The sequence below is a fragment of the Stegastes partitus genome, unplaced genomic scaffold (assembly GCF_000690725.1).
Source record: "Stegastes partitus isolate 25-593 unplaced genomic scaffold, Stegastes_partitus-1.0.2 Scaffold1051, whole genome shotgun sequence".
In the NCBI taxonomy this organism is placed as follows: Eukaryota; Metazoa; Chordata; class Actinopteri; family Pomacentridae; genus Stegastes; species Stegastes partitus.
In genome coordinates this window covers 167,859-184,472 of record NW_007578782.1, presented here as the reverse complement: position 1 = coordinate 184,472, position 16,614 = coordinate 167,859, and the positions used below count along the sequence as shown (strand labels likewise).

Genomic DNA, 16,614 nt, shown 5'->3' with positions numbered 1-16,614 from the left:
TGGTCTGTCGACACAGGTGGTTCTGCTGGATGTTTTTTGTTTTTACAGAATTTAGCAGCAGGTCACAGACTGGACTGTAGCACCATGTCAGTAGTTATTTCTGGGTGAGTGGACATCGCACAGGATTCTGGAGAGTTTAGAACTTCCCACTGTGTTTCATCAGTGGAAAGCATGTACAAATCAAAGCATCCTTAAAGTCTGGCAGCTACTACGTCCATTACAACTCTGGTGAAGATAAATTCTGAAGGTGTGGATGCTGGAAACATCCTGGCACAGCCTCTCTTGCAGGCACCATACTCACAGTGGACAGTCTGTGCAGTTGGCTGGATGTAGACATCTACAAACGTGGAACATGAAAAACATAGTCTGACTCACCGCAGGTATAAACCTGCCATTGGCTCATTTCAGGAGCTTTGTCCTTCCCTTCCACAATTTGTGCATCGACTATAGGAGACAACAACAAGCCCCGAGCAGCAGCCTACCACTCTGAAAATGTCCAGTTTTTCACCAGAAGGAGAATTAATTGTGATAATTTCCTAACTGCTTCATTAAGGGGTGGAGGGGGGGCTATATGTAAATACAAAAATGAATAGTGGTTCGTTAACATACAGTTGCTCATCAAATGGCAGGAGGTAAGGGGACAATGAACGACAGGGGTGGAATTAGGGGTCTGCGACAGGAGGTAGGACACCATATGAGAAAAAGTGATGGGAAAACACATGTCAACAGGGGGTGGAATCAAGGAGAATGACCTTCTTAATCATCATCAAAATAAAAGAATGTCTTTCTTCATCAGTGTCTTGGTGCAATTTAATGAAATGCAATTGTTGAGAGCCAGTAAAATGAAAAACATGGCATCAGATGGCATTTCTTTAAAAGTCTGCAGAATGATTGCATGACACCATAGAAACTAGAGCTGTGGTCTCTGCTCCAGTTCAGCTCTGGACAATAAAATCTTTTTTTTTTTCTGTAAATAAACTGAGCAATGAGCCAACTATGCTCTTGCATCAGAAAGGAAGTGCTTTTGACTAAATGTCACATTTGACAAGTTTCAATGATTAATGACTGTTTTGGGCTAGTGTGTGTGTGTGTGTGTGTGTGTGTGTGTGTGTGTGTGTGTGTGTCTGTGTCTGTGTGTGTGTTTTGTGTGTTTGATGATGTGTAGAAAGAGGCAGACAGAAACATTAATAGATTGATAATTGACATACTGTTGTGAAATTAGAACTGATTGTAGTATGGTCAACATTTGTATTCTGTAAATGTTAACAGTTAAAAGACACCACCTCTTGTTTTTTTGTTGTTTTTTTGTGACAAAGTCAAGTTGACCAGTAAACGGAAGCTCTCTCTCCATGATTTGGGTCAAAAATGAGAGCTGTTGTGGCCCGGCTCCTGAGTCCTGGCTGCGGTCCTTGTGCCCATGAAAAAGGGCCTTTACAGAGCGCCTTCTTTTAAAATGCAGCGGGTTGGGGGGGTGGGGAGGTGGGGCTAGAACATACATAAGAGGCGAAGACAGTCCAGCAGTCCAATTTGGCACAGCATCACCAGAGAATTTGCAGTTGCCTAACCTATACGAGGAAGCTGATTGGATCGTTCCATTCATTTAGACCCTCTTTATTCTCTCCTGGGGCTTGTAAGGAAATAATCCTCTTGGATCAGCCCTCTGTAAAAGAGAAGTGCCACGTTAGTGATGAGCACAGGCAGGTTACTCAGAACTGAGGCTTTATCCTGGATGTCGGATGTGGACAACGTGACTGGGGGCCAGTCCCAGGGCTTGGTCCTGCAGCCTGTTTGGGACTACCTCCTGCAGAACCACCACGACTTCCTGAGGAGTCCTCTCTTTCCTGTGGTCCTCTCAGTCACCACCTACTTCTTCCTGGTTGGTCTTTACACCGTGCTGGACCTGCTGGCTCCCTCCTGGCCCTGCATCAACCGCTACAGGCTGCATCCCGACAAACCCGTCGCCTGGCCTAACATCTGGACCACCCTGTCTGTCACCATCTACAACCACCTGTTTTACATCTTCCCTGCTGCGGTTGCTCAGTGGTTGTGGAGGCCGCCGACCCCCCTGCCCCGTGAAGCACCAACTCTCTGGAGCTTCTTCCTGGGCATCCTGGGCTGCATGGTGGTGTTTGACTTCCAGTATTACCTGTGGCACCTCCTGCACCACCGGGTCCCCTGGTTGTACCGCACCTTCCACGCCGTGCACCACCAGTACAACCAGCCGTTCAGCCTGGTCACCCAGTACCTTTCGGGCTGGGAGTTGTTCAGCGTGGGATTCTGGGCCACAATCGACCCCATCCTGCTGCAGTGCCACTGTCTCACGACGTGGGGCTTCATGGTCTTCAATGTCTACGTTTCCACCGAGGACCACTGCGGCTATGACTTCCCGTGGGCCTTGCACAACCTGGTGCCCTTTGGCCTCTGGGGTGGTGCCCCTAAACACGACGCCCACCACCAGCGACCTGGCACCAATTTCGCCCCATTTTTCTCTCACTGGGACTGGCTGGGGGGCACCCACATTGTGCCAACTCCCTCCAGCCAGACTTCTACGGGAGAGCCAGACGAGATGAAAGGGAGAAAAGACTAGAGCTCCAATGAATCTCTTATTGACTCTGCCTCTGTTTTACTCAAACTGCCTCTTTTGTACCTGCTCTCATTCCAACATACTTGTTTTTTTCACTCTCTCCTCTCCTGCTGATCTCTGTCCCGTCTCCCAGTCTTTCCCTTCTCTTAGATATGATTACACTGGCTCACCCTACTCTTTTTTTTATTTTTTTTGGTCTCTTCCACTGCTGATAATCAATTTAACTGTTTTTTTTGACTGTCTGGTAAGTTGTGAAAAAGAGTTTTTTATATGTGCGTTTTTGTGTACAATGATAGTATAGATAACCCTGTACTGTTGTATTATGTACATTTATCTCTTATTCATAGAGATTTCTCATTTATTATAATGTATTGTTGTTTCCCTCCATGACATTCTCAGGTCGGTCAAATAAAAGTAGTAAAAACCATTGAGATGTGTGTTGTCCAGCTTCACTAAGCAGCTCTCAGTGAGTGTTGGCTGACGGTAGATGGTGTGATCTGTCAGAGCGATTACACACACGTTAGCACGTACATTCTCCCTCCTCAGCACTGACCCTCTCACACGCATGAATAGCGCTCTTTTAGCTGCATCCCAGTATGATGCGTGGGTGCAATGCTAATCTATCAGTCTCTCTTTCAGGCTAAATGCTCTCACTGGAGGAGTTCTTAATTAAACTCATCAATAAGGCATGCAAAAATGTTGCATTTTTATGGAAATTGGTGCAACAATAGCAGTTTTAGGAGTTTTTCCGCCAATTTTACTCTTTAAATAAAAATTGAAGCATAAAATCAAATGTTTGCATTGACTTAGATATTTCTCAAATAAATGCTCAGGTGAATGTGTTTCTAACTGATGCGAAGATCACTTTACTTTTGCAGAATGATTCATTTTTTACTTATATATCACATTATTAAAATTCAACAAACACGCCAGCAGAGGTCCCTCTTCGTCACAGAAGAGAAAGAGGGCTACCAATATATACTATTACATGCAAAGAAGAGATTAAGCCGGAGCAGTAAAATAGGGAAACGCACCCTTCTCATCATGTACATCTAATTAAATAACAGGAACTACACTGATTTTGTTGTGGTGCTGGAAAGGCCAGATCTCCTCGTGACTCTTCTCCCATTGTTGTTGTTGTTCACCATGGACCTGCAGTCAGAACCGGTTTAGCATGTTTCTGGGAACTGACTGTTGCAACAGGTTATGCTGTTGTAGTAACACTGCATTCAGATGCCTCAAGCATGACTGTCTGTGTGTCACGATTGAATTTATTCTAATAATGGGATATAAAGCAGGCTTTATCCTAGTGTCTGGGAATGGAATACATCTATTATGTGCATGCATTGTCACCATTAGGAAGCTATTTTTTAATGTTAAGTTAATAAATGTAACTTAAGAATGAAAAGTTATGCCAGTTTACTGTCAGAAGTGTAGCGAGCTCTAAAAGCAAGTCTGCAAGTCTTATGATTAAAAATGCTTTTCTTGCCAATAAATGCATCTGCTGCATGAGGTCTTGTCAGTTTGAACTTTTAGCAAGTCATCTCATATTTTCTTCATATTCTTGTGGGTGACTGTGTGTCAGTCTTGTGGTTAACCAAGGTTTGGTTGCAACTTGCAAATACCTATGGACATTCCGTAAACATTGCATCATGGAACTATGCAACAGAAACCACCACATGTACAATGCATGTGTGTCACAGCAGAAGTAGCTTTAATGCAACCTTTTTAGTGGTAAGGTGAGAACAATGAGAAGTTTAGCAACAAAACTGGAATTGGAAACCCTGGTACTGTCAAAATGGAACAGAGTCTGACTAATAGCTCCTCTAAACAGAACTAATGTGCTGCATCACATTTCTGTAGCCTCGAACAAGTACAAAAGTGAGCAAACAACATCTAAAGACTGAAACTATGCAGAGTTTTTCGGAGTGCAGTCATGGTAAATATGCATGTGGAGCTATCAAAGCCCATAATTATGGTTCACACCAACAGTTTCCCTGAAAGCTGTGCAGAGAAATCTGTTGTGTACAAACTTGTTTTTATGAGGGACACCTAGAAAACTAAAATGTTTGTATGCAGCCTTTTTTAAAATAAGGTTTTACTTTTCTTTTGGTCGCAAACTCTATTAAAGTCCACTCCTAACATGATTTTCCCAACTTGGAAGTTCAATTGTGTGTCGATAAACAGCAGAAATACAAATACAACATGCAGTGATTCTTTTTTCTGATTCAGAGAAAGGTTAATTATTACCGATCTGATAAGAAAAGGCTTCTATTTAGCCAACTGTGTATGAAAAACCTTTTGGCAGATTCTCAAAAACCAGGTTATTTGACAGCCTGTTGAGGTGTGGCCTTATAAGGACAACGATCAGAAAGCGTCACCAGCACACAGACACACCTTTGACCAGTGAATGTAAAAGGCTTCCTTCAAATGCAGCTTTATTCAAATGACACCATGTCACACATGACGAGACAAAGACGGAAACAAGCTGTTGACATACTGGACGCTGCATGTCAGTTAGAGACGTAGCCGGCACTTTAAAGTTCACAAAGGCAACATGTGTTGTTTAAAGTCTTTTCAGACAGCCTTTGATCCTGTCACCACCTTTGTCAAGTTCTTTAGGAAGAGGAAACAATATCTTTGAGCTGGATTGGAGAAGTTGGAATATTGTAACATTCAAAACTGTAAAAATAGTAAAAATATTGTAATTTTGTAAAAAAAAAAAACAAACAAAAAAAAAGATTTGATATTATCTGTAATTTAACAAAACAGGGAAATCTGCAAACAGTTTAAAACACCTTTTATTAATCCATCCATCCATTATCTATACACCGCTTAATCCTCACTAGTTCGCAGGGGGGCTGGAGTCTATCCCAGCTGACTTAGGGTGAAGGCAGGGGACACCCTGGACCTTAGAGACAGACAACCAAGCACACTCACATTCACACCTACGGACAATTTAGAATCACCGATTAACCTCAACATGTTTTTGGACCTTGTGGGAGGAAGCCGGAGAACCCGAAGAGAACCCACGCTGCAAAAGGAGAACATGCAAACTCCACGCACTCTACCGGGATGCGAACCGGCAACCTTCTTGCTGCGAGGCAACAGTGCTAAACAAATGCGCCACCTTGCAGTCCCCTTTTATTAATCAAACCTCAAAATACAAAATGCAAACACATTTAAATACAATAAAAGAAAACATGGTAAAACATTGCAAAAGTTTAATCTTGTTTATTTTAAGGCTAAAACATAAATTACAACTTTGTTTTTGCTTTTTTATTACCTACCAAAGTAAGGAAAATCTGTTAAATGACAGTTAACTGTTTTTTTTTTTTTTCAAATTACAGTTAAAAACTGTTAAGAAAAGGTTTTTTTATAGTGTATATAATCCCCTATTTGTCATATTGTTTTTAACAGTATCCGTTTTAGCCACAGGAGTCTTTGTTATAAAATAATTGCTCAGAACTGACGTGGTGCACGTGATGAACGTTTATTTTTTATTCTGGTTACACAGTGTCAGTCACCAGGGTTTGAGCGGAGCTGTGTAAATGCAGAGTCAGGGTGCGGCTCTGCCCTCAACGTGTGAAAGGAAGGTATTCTACTCAGAGGGCGGACAAAAGGTAAGACGACACTCCACTACAACCATTTACCTCTAAACAGCCCAGAGCTCTTTACACAGGAACCTATCAGGCCTGTGAGTGCACCTGGGGGATGGTGGACTCTTTGGGTGGGGCTTCACAGCAGGTCACTTACTCCTTATCTACAGGCAAAAGACCACAGGGGAGTTTAACCTCAGTGCAGAACACCCCTTTGTTGTCTATGCATTGTCTTTCAGAGGGAAATATCTATGAGCGGTCTCAGTTGAAAATAAAATGTGGGACACTAATTGTAGGAGCTTCAATTTGAACTAAAACTAAGAAAAAGCCCAGCTAATAGGAGGAAAGGTCTCACCCATGAATCAAAATAACTCTAAAAGAAGCATATCTGGCTTGAATCTTGAATGTTTGTGTTTCTAACTCAGCTGAGACGTGGACCCACGCAGAAACTTGTGGGAGGACGACCTGTTGGGATAGAACATGCCTCATCACGCTCTTTAGCATTCTTTAACTCCCTCTGCTCTGACCCTGTTTTCTCATGTCTGGCTTTTTGTACACAAAACCAACTGATTAACATCTAAACGGACATTAAAGTTGTTTTAAAAACTGGTCTGTACACTTTGTATCAATGATTTTCCACACAACACATTCCACAGATTCCACCAGGCTGAGAGACGGATCCCTGACAATGAGTCTCTAGCTGCATGACAGTAACAAGGTCAGTGACTCACTCGATACGCAGACTTTAATCTGTTATGCAAGAGCACAAAGGAGTTTCACAGAAACTTTATCTGGCTGTTTTATCATTTATTAAAAAAAACAACAAAAAACAAACAAACAGTGTAACAATGCTGCCTCTTTCCTCCTCATATTAAAAAAAAGCTTCGGCACAAGAGGCTTAAAATCACAAAATAAAACTTGCAACAGGAATGAGTATTAAATAAACATTTTCTAGATATATTCTCGCGTTCCATTCCTCTAAACATGAGGTTAATGTGGCTGTTTAATAACAGATGCCATCTGCTTTCAGTGATCTTCAAGGAAGGGGTCCAGTCAGTCGGAATCGTGGGAAAAAGCAAAGACGTGTCTCGCACGAGTGGCACAACTATGTATAATAGAATATATTACAAAAAATAAAACATACTTCACATTTTAACACCAAGCAGCAGTTCATTATGCAACATAAATTGTACTTTGCTCTCTTCCCACCACGGTTATCTTCACAGTGAGAGTCCATCTTTGGTTTCGTAACGCTTTGCCTGGTTTATGCAGGTGGAGTTTCAGTAGACAGTGCTGCGTCTCAGTGCTACCACGTCAGTGCAACATGGTGCAAGCACCGACACGATGCACGATATCTGATCAAAGTCTGTTCTCTGGTTTTGGCACTAGCAAGTGCTGCTCTCTGTGGTGCCAGTGCTCGACATGTATGACTTCTTCTTGTTGGAGTACTTCATGGAGCTGAAGGAAACTCTCATCCTCTCCACAGTCCTGCTGCTGCGACACAGCAGAGTGTTCTTCACGTGTTCCCTGAATTCCTCGGACACGTAGTAGTAGATGAACGGGTCCAGGCAGCTGTTCAGGCTGGCCAGACACAGCGTGGAGGTGTAGAAGCTGTAGCCGTTATTTACCACTCCGTCCTTTAGCAGAGAGTAATGCAGCACCAGCATGATGTTGCTTGGGATGAAACACACCACGAACGTGACCAGGACGATAACAATCAGCGCCACGGCTTTTTGTCGGTTTTTCGCTGCACTGCTGTTCCCCATAGTGTTCCCCAGAGCTCTGAGCAGCATAATATAGGCCACGATGATGACTACGCAAGGGACGAGGAACACCACCATGCCCATGAAGACGAAGTAGTAGAAGGGGAGTTGGACCGAGGCGAATGGGTTCTTTGAGTCCTTTATCATGGTGACATCATGGCAGGTGGTGATGTTGGGGTCTTTGAGCTTTGCTGTGTGGTCGTACAAGTAAAGAGGAGTGGTGGTGAGCCAGATGAACGCCCAGATGGCCACACAGACCCCGATGGCCAGCTTGTTGTTCTTCCTCTGCTGAGACAGAGGGTGAGCCACGACCCAGTACCTCTGCACACTGAGGCAGGCGATGAACAGAACCGAGCAGTACATGTTCCCGTAGAAGAAGCTCACCAGCACCTTGCACAGCGGCTCTCCATAGCTCCAGTTGTTGCCGCTGAAGTGGTAGTCGATTTTCAGGGGCATCCAGATGACAAACAGCAGGTCGGCCAGAGCCAGGTTGGCCATGTAGATGGACGAAGGGTGCTTCTTCTTGGTCCTGAAGAGAAACACCCAGATGGCCATGCCGTTTGCGGGAAGCCCCACCACGAACACGATGATGTAGATGATTGGGTAGAAGACGGTGGTGAGGTTGCTCCTCAGCGTATCGGCGGCTGCATCATCCACAATGTAACGATTAGAGTCTTTAGGGTCCTGAAAGCCACCAAAGCCCCGACCTTTACCTGAAGTATATAGAAGAAATAAACATGGATCAGGGCTGAAACTGGAGTTGCAATGATTCATCAATCAGTTATGTATTTCTGTAAGTTTTCAATAAGAAAAAATCAGTATTCTCTGATTCCAGCCTTTTAAATGTGAATATTTTCTGTTTCTTCCCTACTCGATGACAGTAAACCGTATATGTTTGGGTTGTGGATGAAACAAATATTTAAATTTGCCCTCCTGGGCTTTGAGAAACACTGATTTATTTCCATTTTCTGATATTTTATAGACCAAAATACTATCAAATTAATGGAGAACATCAACAGATTAATCATCAGTAACAATAATCATTGGTTGCTGTAGTTTTTGAAACAAACGGTTGAATAATATAATTTATAGGATGGATACGCGATGCTTTAGTAGCTATTTTAATAGTGAATCAATTACTTATACCGATTTCCAGACTTATAATTTTAAATGAAACATTGTCTGACTACTTCTTTCAAATGTGATCGTTTTCATGCCTTTCCGTGTATTTTACACCACAAACTAAGTATTTGTAGTTCAAGCTTGCTGGTTGATCTAAACACATTCTTTGAAAACGTCAGATTAGGCTCTAACATGGGCACTTTTCATTGTTTTCATCCTAAAACATACTTAAGAAGCAAAAGATAAATCACGAACAGATCAACTTATAATGAAACTGTATTAAATTAAAACTAGAATACAGATTTAGTTGTATTACAGATGATAATTAGGTTAATCTTAATACAACTAAATCGAATAATCAGTCCAAAAAAAGACAACAACAAAACAATTAAACTCTACGATGTTATTTTCTTGTTTAAATTTGGACTAATTAAAAACGCCTCAGCCTACATTTCCCGACATTCCTCTTATTTTATGAGCGGACCACAACCCAAGGGAAACAATATCAACTCCACCAAAAAGTCTTTTATTTAACCAAACATATTTTCATGCAGTAAGCTTAAAAATGCCTAAATTATATCAGAATAATCTCAGTCATGCTCTTCCTTTGATAGGAGTATCGGTGTGTGAGCAGCTCGGTATGTAAACGACCCAGCCTTCAGACACCAGCAGACAGGAAGCAGTGAACTCACCTGGAGGAGCAACAGCGGCACAAACCCCGCAGAAAACCACCAGGAGCGACAGCACACGTGTAAAATCCATGTTCTCGTACTTTAGACTCTCTCCGCTCCTCTTGTGTTTTACAGAGTCAGCTTCCAGCGGTTCCTTAAATGCCTGCTAACACCCCCGACCCTGAAGGACGCGCCCCGAGACTACCTGCCAGTGCGCCTGCGTCACCTCCGCCCCGCCCACCTGCCCTCAGGTAGTTTTCCCGTAGCTGGTTTCAGTCATGGCGCTCAGTGTTTCCAGGGTCAGCAAAAGCACTGAGTGACGCATAAATGACATATTTTTATAAAAGATCTCTAACAAATGTTGTAGAATTAGATTTCTGTATTAATTTTATTTTTTATTTCATGTTATTTTTTACTTCATACTGTATATTAACTGTATATATCTTCATCAATTTATTTTTTTTTTTACACTTTTATCTACAGCTATTATATTTACACATTTACTATGGTAATACCACTCTGTGCACACTGTTCATTCTGTTCATACTCTTAACAGCCATACTGTATTTTACTGCTTCTTCTGCAATTGTGCTTAGATACTAAACTGTGCCTATTTGTCATTATGCATTAACAATAAAGTTGAATGTAATTTTTAATGCTAATGCACTTTGAGACACACGTGCTGCATGAAAGCTGCTATACAAAAAAAAAAAGCACTAAAATCTACACTCATATTTATATAATTCTGTTGTCAGTGGTATGCAATCAACAAAGACTGTACTGTTAGATAAGGTATGACAAACAGGCACATTTCCTCCCTAAAGGCAGCGCCGGGAACTTCTGAGCACAAATAGTTGTTGATTTCAGTTCCTTTTTAATTGCATCTTCATTGTTCTTCACTGTCTATCACTTTGCATTAACATTTATTGCTGGTTATAGTTTTACTCTTCACTGGGAGCTGTATGCTGAGGTTGGTTGTCCCTCCCTCTCTGGAAGGTGAGATAGATACAGCTTTTGTCTATTCATATGGCCCTCGTTGGTTTGTTGTTTTTTTTTTTTCCACCCCCTTATGTTGTCTCATAGCAACCTGGTAATGCGGGTCTTTATCGCACAAATGCTTGGATTACACTGCAGGTGTATTTTTGTTTTTACAAGCTTGGAAAATCCAGTTTTACTCAATGAACACCTGCAACATGCAGTAACATGTAGCACAAACTAAAGCATGACTCTATTTTTATTCCTGTGGCTTTTTGTCTCATTTTTTTTTCTTTTTTTTAAACTTCCAGCTGTTTTTGTTTCAGTTCATTTATTTGTTTTAAAATTCTAAATGCTATTAATTATTGTTTTTATTGCATTGTTATCCACATTCTTTTTTGTGGGCTCACATCTTGTTTTTCTTTTTTCTTTTCTTTCTTTTTTTAAAATGTATTTATTTTTTAACTCAGCTACATTGTGAATGTCTCAGTGTATTTTTCGTTTAAGTAAAGGCTGAATGAAAGATAGACATTTACAGTTTTGTGGAAATCATGTGCACAATTGCAAAAAACAAAACAAAACATGTTGCTATGGGATGGAAATGTAAACACATATTTTAACATGAATAAATCTGCCAATTACTTTACAGCTTCTTGAAAACGGTTGGGCTAAAAAGGCTCATTGTGAGTTCCTCAAGTCGAACAGTGCATCTTAAAATGTGACACTGTCAAATAAAGAGACCAAAACCCAGATGCATTCAGTCTCCCATGGCACCGTTTTCTGCTGTTAACCTCAGCATGTGTTTGGACTGTGAGGGGAAGCTGGAGGACCAGAAAAGAACCCATGCAAACATGCAAAACACACAGTACCCAGAACCTTCTAGTTGTAAGAAATGCTAACCACTGCACCACAATGCTTCCCCTTGTTGTGATATAAGACAAGGAAATGCAGCAATCTCTCATGTTTGAGAAGTTAGAAACATACAATTTTGCTTGAAAAAAAAATCAGTGAGAGCCTTCAGCCAGATTTCAAACCATCAGTTAAATCAGCGTCGGTGTACACGTTGTCTGATACGAAAACTTTTTTTTTGTTGTTTTGCAGAGCATGGCGCTAAAAAAAATATACTTGGAACAATTTAGAAATATTATCATCGCACAGTTTGTCCAGTAGAGCAGCTCAAACTCTACTGAGAGCTCACAGCTGAGAAGACGGTGATGCAGAGTCGAGCTTTGCTAAGTTGTAAACTAAGTTGTGAAATGCATTCCTGGAAAGTAAATGCACAATAACTCCATTATTTTCCTATTTAAATGTAATTTTAATAAAGATATTAGGAAATGCAGCCAATATATTGTTTTTAAAAGTCTTTTTTTTAAACTAAATTTGATATATTGCTAAAACCCTTGAAACTGATAACAGCTCCAAAAATCCAGTTTAAAATCAGTTAACATTAAAGTATCAGCATATCATTTTAGCTCTACTTTTTAAGGTTTTATTACAGAACATAGGTAGTAAGTTACAGCAGATATATCAAAGTACAAAAATGTTTTTTTTTTAAAAAATGTAAAAAGAAGTTAATATTCATGTGGATGAATTATTGTGGGCAAATTTATGAACTGTCCTCTAAAAGTATTGAATAGCAATACATATTTTCTGGTCTGTTGATAGAGAGTTTGAATTCTTTGTCTTATTATGACTTCTGCTAACTCTGCAGAAATGAAGTGTCTGTGAACACACCCTGTTTGGTTGTTTTAATACAGTGTGATCTCTCTTCCCTCATCATGCAGGATCATTCGTTAAATCCTAAAAGCACAACGCTAAAGCTACCTAACACTCACTGTAAATATGTAACAGTGACACCATGACATACTTTGTTGCTGTAAGAATCTGTTCTGCAGCATTCTTTACAAGCTGGAGTTGAGTTAAAGGAATTGATAAAGGGAAAATCAGAACTTTTTTTCAGACTAAAACATACAAACTGATTAATTTTGTAAAGTATGCTTTAAGATATGCCTTTTTTAAAATTTTATTTATCTTATTTAGTTCAGGGTAACTGTGTGTGTGCAGCTCTCTCCCATGTAAACACAGTAATCATCCACGGGAGCAAACATGAATCTCTTTGGTGCTTTGTAGCCATTTAAGTAAAGAAAAGAGTGGATTCTTACATTAACATTAGTTTACACAGAAATAATGTGATAAGATCAGGTAAACGATGCTACAGGATGTATAAAGGAATTTGGAAAGAACCCTGATTTAAGAGTAAAGGGTAAATATGAGTGTTGGTTTTGAAAATAAGGCACATCCAGCTTGACCTTTCCAGCTTCTTGCTTCACAAAACAGTCAGAGGGAATGTTGACACCATAATACAGGTTACCTACAGGGTTCCAAAAACTTTACACACCTTTGTAAAAACCTCACTGACTGCAATTTCATGCCTGCTTTATCCTGGGCTGACAAAAAAGAAAAAAGCAGGACGGAAAACCAGCAGCATGGAAGCGTATGACCTCGACTATAATAACAACAGGAATTAATTCCATTGACATCAGTTTAATTGATGTGACCAAGATCTGAAGGAACAGACGTCTTAATCAGTGGAAAAGATGAACAAGTACAAGGACACTGTACAAGAAACAACAACAAAATAGATCCGCTGTCACAACCAGCCCACTTCTGTCTCCAGAAAGGCCACAGTCAGACACATAAACTGCCTATGGCTCGCAAGAAAAACATTCAAGACTTTTTAACGTATTCTAAGATCTTTAACACAGAACTTGATGCTTTATTAAGACTTCTGAATGATGTGAAAGGGGAAATCACAGGTAGCTGGACGGTTATCTTTATTGGCAAATATTAAAACATAGCTGTACAAATAAAAATAAAAAATCCTTTATCTTGTTTAATGTATCATTTAATATGTACCATTTACAGATTTAAGCTTCAGGTCTTGGCAAATTAAAAAAACACACACACACACACACACACAAAAACAACTGACAGAATTCATCTTAATAAAATTAATACATCAAACCAGTTACATTAAAAATGACTAATGTTCATATCTCAGTTACAGCATTAAAAAAACGCCATTGAAAGAAAATAGCTTTATGAAAAGATATTCAAAACTACATTTATTTACAACAACTGTTAAAAGGCAGTAACTTAAGGCAGCATAAGACCTTCAGGATGTCGTCACCACAGATAGATGTCCTCAAAAACCTAAAAAATTAGGGGTTGAACGATTATCAGAGCAGGTATTCAGCATTTCCCTGTTATCTTCTTTTTTCTTTGAATGACTTCAGATCAAATAATGAATATTTAATGTGCTATTTTGGCTCTGATGCTGCCACTTCTCTCTGTGGTCACCACTCAGCACTCTATGCCTGTCAACAGTGAGGGATAAATGTTGAAAAGGTCTCCTGAGATTAAAATACATAAGCAGAGGTATATCAGGAAGGTTGTACGCTGGAGCTTTTCCAAATGTTGTGACAAAGATTTTCATTTTCACTGCAAATGTATATCAGTTCAAAACATCCAAATGGTGTCACACATCAGTTGACCCCTTTCCTTAATCTATCTTCTTCTACACCTGAGTTTTCCGAGAAGGAATAAGCATATAAAGCACTAGCATTCAGTGCTCTGCGTGTTCCCCGACTCGGACGTGTACGTGTTGCTCTTTTTGGAGTATTTCAGGGCGCTGAAGGAGACCCTCATCCTCTCCACTGTCCTCTCGCTCCTGCAGAGGAACGTGTTCTTCACGTGCTCCCTGAAGTCCTTAGAGATGAAGTAGTAAACAAAGGGGTCAAAGCAGCTGTTGAGACTGGCCAAGCACAGCGTGGTGATGTAAAATCCGTACAGGTTGTTTTCAGCCTCACGCAGCAGGAGGATGTAGTGCACCAGCAGCATGATGTTGCTGGGGGTGAAGCACACTAAAAACATCACCAGGACTGTGATGATCAGCACCACCGCCTTCTTGCGCTTCTTGGCAATGGTGGGATCTGACATGCTGTTCCTCAGAGCCTTGAGCATGAGGACGTAGGATATGATGCACACAATAGTGGGGGCGACAAACCCCAGGGTTCCCATCGTGAGGAAGTATCCCGCTGCAATCTTCTTCTGGCCGGGCCTGGTGACGTCGTGGCAGGTCAGGATGTTGAGGTTCCTCACGCGCACTTCTTGGTCGTACAGGTAGAGAGGGATGGTGATGAGCCACACCACCACCCAGATGATGACAGAGACGGAAATGGCCAAGCGGTTGCTCCTTGGACGCTGGGACAGCGGGTGCACCACGGCCCAGTAACGCTGAACGCTGATACAGGCAATGAAGGCGATGGAGCAGTACATGTTGCCGTAGAAGAACGCCACCAGCACCTTGCACAGTGCATCTCCATAGATCCAGTTGTTGTTGTTGAAGTGGTAGGCGATTTTTAAGGGCACCCAGATGACAAACAGAAGGTCGGCCAGAGCCAGGTTGGCCATGTAGATGGACGACGGGTGCTTCGTCTTGGTCCTGAAGAGGAACACCCAGATGGCCAAGGCGTTGGTGGGCAGCCCCACCACGAACACGATGATGTAGACGACTGGCAGGAAGATGGTTGTCAGGCGGCTGCTCAGGACCTCTTGGGCCTGGGAGCCAACCCACAACCCATCGTTGGTCTCAGTCCCAGTAAAGCCTCTCTCATCTGTGTGGTCACGATATTAAAATATATGAAAAGCAGAAGTGTAACAGGTTTATATAAAGAACATCTGAAACTCAAATATCAGTTCCCATCAGCTGTGACCTGTTTTCTCACTCTAATAACGTCATGAGTCATATGACTTACAACACCTGTGTGTCTTTTTTTTTTTTTATTGGGATGAAACTCATTTTAGAAAACTGATCAATGCGAGGCAACAAAGACTAAAACATTCATCAAGCAGAGTCTACACTCAGCATATAGCGCTCAATAAACCAGTTTTTGGATCACAACTCTGCCCCAGTTGAGCATTTTATAAGACGACACAAACATAAATGTCAGAAACGAGCAAAAGGAAACCTTACCTTTCTGTGCCAGGCAAGTCTGCGAGCAACACCAAAGGAGGAACAGCTGAAAACATCGCGTCCTCGCAGTCATGGCTGCAAAATTTAAAGCTACAAACTAAAGTGTGAGCGGGCGCGGCTGTGCCTCGCTTCCTATTGTCTCTGCTCTAACTGCCATTCCCTCCTCAGAACAGCTGCTTTTCATACCTGCGTGATGTCAGGAGTCAGGTGACCGCGCACGGACACACCTCTGTCAGTGATCAGACTCGATGCTTGTCTCGTGGATCAGTTATTTTCTGCGATCCAGGAACAGCAGCGCAAACTCTGGGGCAGCCTTCAAAGCTGAAATCCAAAATATCTCAAGACAGGTACAGTCACTGACACCATGTGTGATGATATCTCATGTTTGTAGATGATCGGAGGATGTTTTCAGTGCAGCAGTAGACAGGAGATATAACGGGACAGCTGCTGCGCCAAAACCTGCGTCCCTTTATCTTTGTGTCTGTGTTCTCACCACAGACATATAGTAAGTTCTGTCTATTTGCACGCTATGAGTGTTTGATCCAGATAACAGTATCAAAATAATGCAAATAAACTGGGCAATACAGCTTTGATACGAAGGGCGCCATCAGTTTTTGGCAGATGATCACTTTTTGGCACAATGCCGGTGCCCACTGGAGAGGAGTTCCACCTCCTGATATCCAAATCGTGCCCTGTCGAATACAAATCTTAAAATCTGCTGTGAGAATGTAGAATTTAACCTTCGTCTGTATTATTTTATTAAAGAGCTGCAGCGTCAGACAGCAGCGGGATCCAAATGGTCTCAGGGGCTGTGCGTAATTTACGCAGGTGACACAACAGCAATATTTTTTATTCCTAAGTATTT

General features: G+C 41.4%; 3 protein-coding genes across 4 annotated transcripts in view; 1 reads left to right on the top strand and 2 right to left on the bottom strand.

Moving 5' to 3' along the window:
* Positions 1-1,687: 1,687 nt before the first annotated feature.
* Positions 1,688-2,587, top strand: ch25hl2 (cholesterol 25-hydroxylase like 2). Its single transcript, XM_008295482.1, has one exon. It carries the CDS (start codon positions 1,688-1,690, stop codon positions 2,585-2,587), a length of 900 nt encoding a protein of 299 aa, XP_008293704.1.
* Positions 2,588-6,970: 4,383 nt separating this feature from the next.
* LOC103367456 (proteinase-activated receptor 2-like) lies at positions 6,971-9,900 on the bottom strand. The gene is made up of 2 exons (XM_008295481.1): positions 9,761-9,900; positions 6,971-8,659 (listed from the first exon to the last, which is right to left on the bottom strand). Exons 1-2 carry the CDS (start codon positions 9,828-9,830, stop codon positions 7,569-7,571), a joined length of 1,161 nt encoding a protein of 386 aa, XP_008293703.1. The 5' UTR covers positions 9,831-9,900; the 3' UTR covers positions 6,971-7,568.
* Positions 9,901-13,277: 3,377 nt separating this feature from the next.
* The window catches only part of LOC103367453 (proteinase-activated receptor 2-like), a 7,848-nt gene continuing 4,511 nt past the window's right edge, over positions 13,278-16,614 (bottom strand). The window contains exons 2-3 of one of the 2 annotated variants that reach the window (XM_008295479.1): positions 15,750-15,899; positions 13,278-15,390 (exon numbers count right to left, since the gene is read on the bottom strand). In XM_008295479.1, coding sequence (XP_008293701.1) covers positions 14,333-15,390; positions 15,750-15,822 — 1,131 coding nt within the window. In that variant the 5' untranslated portion in view covers positions 15,823-15,899 and the 3' untranslated portion in view covers positions 13,278-14,332. Of the gene's footprint in view, positions 15,391-15,749; positions 15,903-16,614 lie in introns of those variants that run through there. The other variant, XM_008295478.1, reaches the window with a different exon arrangement.